This window comes from Alligator sinensis, unplaced genomic scaffold (genome assembly GCF_000455745.1).
Source record: "Alligator sinensis unplaced genomic scaffold, ASM45574v1 scaffold752_1, whole genome shotgun sequence".
In the NCBI taxonomy this organism is placed as follows: domain Eukaryota; kingdom Metazoa; phylum Chordata; order Crocodylia; family Alligatoridae; genus Alligator; species Alligator sinensis.
Genome location: NW_005842000.1, coordinates 1,183,517 through 1,190,022, shown reverse-complemented (window position 1 = coordinate 1,190,022; position 6,506 = coordinate 1,183,517). Strand labels below are relative to the sequence as shown.

The window sequence follows — 6,506 nt, the reverse complement described above, 5'->3', positions numbered from 1 at the left end:
TCTGCTCCAGGCTGTGCCCCACCGAGCATGGGACAGCCCCCCGTGCGGGGCTGCTGCGTCCCTTCTGAGCCTGGGGGAGACCCCTCTGCTCTGGGATTCAGTCCTTGTGCCCCTCCGAGCATGGGAGAGACCCCTCTGCTCCAGGCTGTGCCCCACCGAGCATGGGACAGCCCCCCTCTGCTCTGGGATTTAGTCCCTCCAAGCCTGGGGGAGACCCCTCTGCTCTGGGATTTAGTCCCTCCAAGCCTGGGGGAGACCCCTCTGCTCCAGGCTGTGCCCTTCTGAGCATGGGAGAGACCCCTCTGCTCTGGGATTTACTCCCTCCAAGCATGGGAGAGACCCCTCTGCCCTGGGCTGTGTCCCTCTGAGCATGGGAGAGACCCCTCTGCCCTGGGATTTAGTCCCTCTGAGCATGGGAGAGACCCCTCTGCTCTGGGATTTACTCCCTCCAAGCATGGGAGAGCCTCCCTCTGCTCTGGGCTGTGTCCCTCTGAGCATGGGAGAGACCCCTCTGCCCTGGGATTTAGTCCCTCTGAGCATGGGAGAGACCCCTCTGCTCTGGGATTTACTCCCTCCAAGCATGGGAGAGCCTCCCTCTGCCCTGGGCTGTGTCCCTCTGAGCATGGGAGAGACCCCTCTGCCCTGGGATTTAGTCCCTCTGAGCATGGGAGAGACCCCTCTGCTCCAGGCTGTGCCCCTCTGAGCATGGGAGAGACCCCTCTGCTCTGGGATTTACTCCCTCCAAGCATGGGAGAGCCTCCCTCTGCTCCGGGCTGTGCCCCTCCATGCATAGGAGAGACCCCTCTGCTCCGGGCTTCAGTCCTTGTGCCCCTCTGAGCATGGGAGAGCCCCCCTTTGCTCTGGGATTTAGTACCTATGCCCCTCCAAGCCTGGGAGAGCCCCCCTGAGACTCCAGGCTTCAGTGCCCATGCCCCTCTGAGCATGGTAGGACCCCCCTCAAACTCTGGGCTTCAGTCCCTGTGCCCCTCCAAGCATGGGAGAGCCCCCCTCTGCTATGGACTTCAGTGCCTGTGCCCCTCGGAGCTGCAGAGCTTGTGCCCCTCCAAGCCTCCCTGCTCTGGGCTGCAGAGCCTGTGCCCCTCCGAGCCCTTCTCTGCTCTGAGCTTCGGTGCTTGTGCCCTTCCGAGCATGGCAGAGCCTCCCTCAGACTCCAGGCTTTGGTGTCTGTGCCCCTCTGAGTGTGGTAGGACCCTCCTCCGCTCCAGACTTTAGTGCCTGTGCCCCTCTGAGCATAGTAGGACCCCACTTAAACTCCAGGCTTTGGTGCTTGAAGCTTGCCACAGATGCAGCCCAGAAGATTGAAGGAGGAAACAGGCTCATGTTGAGCCTTTCAAATGCTTGTTAACCATCAGCTGCACCCATCCCAGACAGCCCTCCCGTGTTTTTCAACACTAGCATCCGGAGTTAACCACCGTGCTGGCACTGCCGCCCGGTGCCTTGGCATTGGTGCGTCACTCTCCTGCAGTGCTCAGCTGAATGTGTTCCTCCTGTACGTGCCCATCACCCTGGCACAAAGGGGCTGTGCACGTAAAGACAGGCTCTGTAGTCTGCCTAAGGCCAGAAGGGACCGGGTGACATGCAGGACGAAGACTCTCTGGGGTTTTCCTGGCTGACATTAAGTGTCTCTGTCTCGTGCTTTCCCTGCAGTGTGCGGTCACGTGGAAACCCGAGCCCACGCTGAGGAAAGGCTCCTGAAGAAACTCTTCTCGGGCTATAACAAGTGGTCCCGCCCTGTAGCCAACATTTCGGACGTGGTGCTGGTCCGCTTTGGATTGTCCATCGCACAGCTCATTGATGTTGTAAGTGAAACGGACTGGAGCAAGGAGCACTGGAAGCTTTTCAGGCCAGGCCTAATTCCCTACCCAAATCCCTGCATGCGGAGATGCTCTTGAATGATCCCGGGTCAGATTGTGAGTGCCTTATTCACCTGGGAGAAGAGTTATCACAGGAATAGTCCTGTAGAAATGAATGGGACAACTTCCGTGAGTAGTTGCACAAAGTGTTCACAGCCTGCTCTTTTATTAGTTAGTTGTGTTAGTCAAAACTCTGAAGTCCGTAGTGAAATAAGAAAAGAAAACCCAAGCATGACTGTAGTAGATGTGGTACAGTACAAATCTAACCAGGCTCCTGCCTGAGATAGACGGACCAATTCATCATCCCACTGTTAAGTTCAAGAAGAATTTGGGCTGAGCAAGAAACAAGGCAGGAGCTTAGCATAGAAACTGTAATTATGAATTATGCATTATTATCCTAACCGGTTGTTACACATGTAACTTATCTTGTCCGTTTGTCACTTTGGGTGATTGGAGGCACGGTATCTGAGAGCAAACGTTCCCACGTGTTTGCTCAAAGAGAAGCTCCCTGTAGGCAGAATTAGATATGGCCTCCGCAAAGTGGATGATGGGTTGTTAGGATGATTCAGTATGCATTGAAAGGGTATCAAAAAGCACCTTGTTTTGTAGCATTTGGAGCTCAGTTTGCAAAGAAAACATGCGTGCCTGCTTGCTCGCTCACGCACAGCGAGGGACAAATGCACATGAGCTTTTAAATGTGCAAAATGGGTTGGCGTGATTGTGTGTACAGATGCCCATTCATGCATGCAAGTGCAGTTTCTGTGGGTGCAGGGTTGGTGTGTGTGTGCACATGCTTATTTTGAATAAGTGGCATGCTGTATTATTGGAAGCTGTCCGAATTATTTCCTTCGGATATGCACTGCTCGTGCGTGAGACAGAGAAAAGAAAGGTAATCTATGCAGCTGGAGTGTAGTACAAAGATTTATTGGCACACATTTGTGCTTACACACAAATGGTACAGCCAGAAGTGAGTTAAGCAGGTCATTCCAGATGAGTGCTTATTAACCTTGCAAACCACGCTGCGCTATCATGCATTTTGCATATACCCTCTATGTAATAGAAAACCCATTTAAAAAATGGATTAAAGGGAAAGAACTATGGAGGCTCATTTTCATACCCCTCCCTATGAGAAGCCAAGATTTTCCAGTGCCATGTGGGACCCAGAAATATTAGAGCTAAACCAGTTTACAAACCTCTGAAAGATCTGTAGTAGCTTTTCCATACATCATATTACTGAGATCCTTTCATTCTTCGCTGAGCCAGGAGGGTACGTGTGAACTCCCTTGGGAAGATGACAAGTGCTCTTTCCTAGTGGTGTGAAGCTCTGATTTCTAGCCTGAATGAGCCATGAGATTTAACTCAGACCTTCAACTCATAATCATTGCTCAAATATTGTCCACCTTGGGGTTTATAGTGTGATGTTGTGGGATGCTTTCTGAGTTTGGAGGGAAAGAAGAAAACAGGATGGTTGGTTCTAAAATGGTGGGGATTTGGAGCTGCGGTCACTCAAGAGCTACTCAAAAAGAGGGGAGATTGTTGGTCAGGGTATGGGGGATGATGATGGCAGATTACTGATGCATGCATTTTGCCATATGGTACTACTATATCTTACCCATCCATAATCACGTTGTGTGTGGCATACATACATCTGCAGTGAACCAGCGTTTGCAAAAGGCAGGGCCTAGGTGTCCAGGGGGTTGTGCCCATCTCTGCCTAAAACCTTTAACTCAACTTTGCAAGCTCGAATTTGTCTTCCGTTCTGTGCCTTTCCCTTGCATCAGACCGAGAAACACAAATCTGCCTGCAAGCTGCTCGTGTTTAGGCTGTATGCATTTCATGTGAATAATTGATAACTTCTGAAGATGGTACATTACTGATTGCGATGGCACAAGATAGACTTTCCATTATGCACCAGCCAAATCATAGAAAGGCAAGATCAATACTTGTGCTTTGAAGTGCTTTTCCTCTCCTACCTAAGGAGAATCTGCCTCGTGCCAAATGTTTTGGTGCTTAAAACTCTAACCAGCAGGCAGTTCTGCCAGAAACCTGATGAATACATTTAGGAAGTTATATGTCTCATTTCCTTCCAGATTTGCTCAGTTACTGAGTGACCCTTTCCCTAATACTATTCCTGTATCACGGCCCCGATCCAACCAAGCCTCGGTATAATTCTCCCTTGCACTGATTCTTTATGATACGTAGCCTGGCTGCTGGGCATGCTGATAGAAGTACTTTGTGCCATTTGCAGTAGAGTTTGTGTCTCCTACAAATACATCCCAATGTCAGGTGATTAAAAAAAAAAACAGATGCAGGACTCAATTTCTGACTCAGGCTGGCAAAAGCCAGAGAAATCAATGTTAAATCCACTGTCCCTCTGTATTCCTATTTCATGCTGTTGTGCTTAGGTCAATTTGCTCCAAGATTATAATGATAAGGTATCAAAGGCATATATGTGTTCAAGAGCAGACTGGGATGAAACGCATCAGCCTGGTAAGTCGCTCTTTGCTACAGTGCACCTTGAGAAATCAACTATGCAGTTAAATTCCACCCTCCGCTGTATAGATTGCATTTTCTCACACATAATACACTTCAGACTCTTAACACGTGCCTTGTTTTTTGAAAGGCTAGGTGAAGAAAAAAACCCAAGAGATTTCCTGGTGGTAAATAACTGAGTAGCATCAGCTAGGAGGTCAAGTTTGCTCACGGTTCTGCTCTTTTGGATCACTGCAGATTTTTACTTTTGGTTTTAACAGACCCCACTCTTACCATATTTATCACATATAATGCACACTTAAATTTCTAGCATCTGTTTTTCTGGGGGGAAAGGTGCATGTTGCATGTGATAAAATGTGAGACTAGCATGACCCTTCTGAGCCAAACTGTATGCATGCTATGAGGGTGTGGTTTAGTAGAGGAGAATGAGCCAGGGAATAGTTCGACACAGTTTGGTACTCTTTTGAATAGCAGCGAAACCCATGAGACCAGAATCACTTCTTGTATATCAGCTTAATTGGAGGAAGTGCATTACAGGGATGGATGGGATCCAAAGCAGCAAAGCAGCAGCTGGCAAGAGGGTCAGGGTATAACAGTAAGGAGAGCACATCCTTTAGCCTTGGATCTCCAGGCTTGTGTTTGATATTCCCACACCCTGCCTCTTTCCATAGGAAGGATCATCAGTGGACCTGCTCCTATGCTGGGGGAAACAGCGGAGCTTGCAAGCAGGAAGAGCCCTGATGGTTTTCACTCTTCTTCTGCATCTCGGTTTGCTTTTGCAGTATAGGGGAACAGGCAGGGGCCTGTGAAATGGAAAAGACCCTAACTCACCCAGAGTCCTTGTATGCAGTAGTGGCAGCTCATCCTTGACTCCAAATCCCTGCCTTTATGATTCAGGCATTTCAGAGCAGCTCTCCGATCAGTATTAGAGGTTTAGCATTGCAGCTGCAATGACTAGGCACAGCAAGGGTGAGTTAAAGATGAGGCATGGCCTAAGCTGCAAGTTTCTGGCTTTTAAGGATCAGCATTAAGTGTGAACTGGAAGGAGTATGCAGTTAATCACGGTGAGCCCTTGGCTCTTAAAGGGCACTGACACCTGAGGATGGTTTGAAGCCAGGCCAAGGAGGAGGAGAGGATAAAAAGCTCTTGGTTCTGCCGTGGAAATTCAAACTGGCAAGAGCTGAATGGTATCCAAAGTGTTTTTCCTTGGTTATTTACCAGCAGTTGTAATTACTGTACAAGCCAACTAGCAAAGATTAAACAATTCAGTGTAGTTTAGTGAATAATTCCTCAGATGTTTGCAGGGCTTAGATGTCTGCCTTTATTTACATGCTTCTGGCTTTTGCACCTCAGCAGTCCCTTCACGTTCAGAGCTGGAAAAAGAGCATGATCACTCGAGCTCCTGAGGAGGTTGTGGGTTTGCAGAGTCACTCCCAGCTCCTTGGCCAATTGAAGTGAATCGCTGCTCTTTCAGGTTATCGTATTGCACAGCACGAGGCATACTGCTGGCACTCGCCTCTCCCCAGACTGCACCTGCAAAAACAGGGACACAGATTTTCATTAAGATGGGACAAAATCTCCAGGCAATTGCTTGTGCAGAGTGTGTGCCCCTTGGAGGGGTGGTACCCTGCCCTGGGGGCGCATAACCCGCAGGAGAGACATGCAGTGACACCAAGCAGTTGCCCCATCTGACCCCACTATATCCTGACCTCTTTGCTGCCGCTGAGCACTAGCCATTGTGGCCCCCCTATTTTACCCGTGGCAGGTTGCAATGTCTTCTGGTTGTGTCAGGGTTGAATGTGAGATTTTGGTAAGAGGTTAGACAGTGGGCTTGGAGAGGATGGTTTGGATAAAGATATCAGGCATGGGGTTGGACTAGATGACCTCCAGAGGTCCCTTCTATCCCAATTTCTTTATGACTCTAAGAATGCACCCTAAGTCATGCAGACAAAAGACTAAATAGCTCTGAATATACCCATATCCCCTTCCTTCTGCAAGCACGTGTGCAGATGTGGTAAATGCATACAGCAGGAGCCAAAAATGCCTCTAAGTAGCTGTTTGCCTAGATGCTTACTGCCACCAAGCACACTTGCTCTCTGAAGGGGAAACTTGTCTCTGGTAAAGACTTTTATGTGCAGT

At 49.2% G+C, this 6,506-nt stretch overlaps 1 protein-coding gene across 1 annotated transcript in view; it reads left to right on the top strand.

The window, feature by feature from the left end:
* The first annotated feature begins 1,149 nt into the window (after positions 1 to 1,149).
* CHRNA4 (cholinergic receptor nicotinic alpha 4 subunit) overlaps positions 1,150 to 6,506 on the top strand; it is a 29,338-nt gene continuing 23,981 nt past the window's right edge. Inside the window, exons 1-2 of the mRNA XM_025201659.1 lie at positions 1,150 to 1,204; positions 1,669 to 1,820. Of these exons, the coding sequence (XP_025057444.1) occupies positions 1,150 to 1,204; positions 1,669 to 1,820 (207 nt within the window). The remainder of the gene's footprint in view (positions 1,205 to 1,668; positions 1,821 to 6,506) is intronic.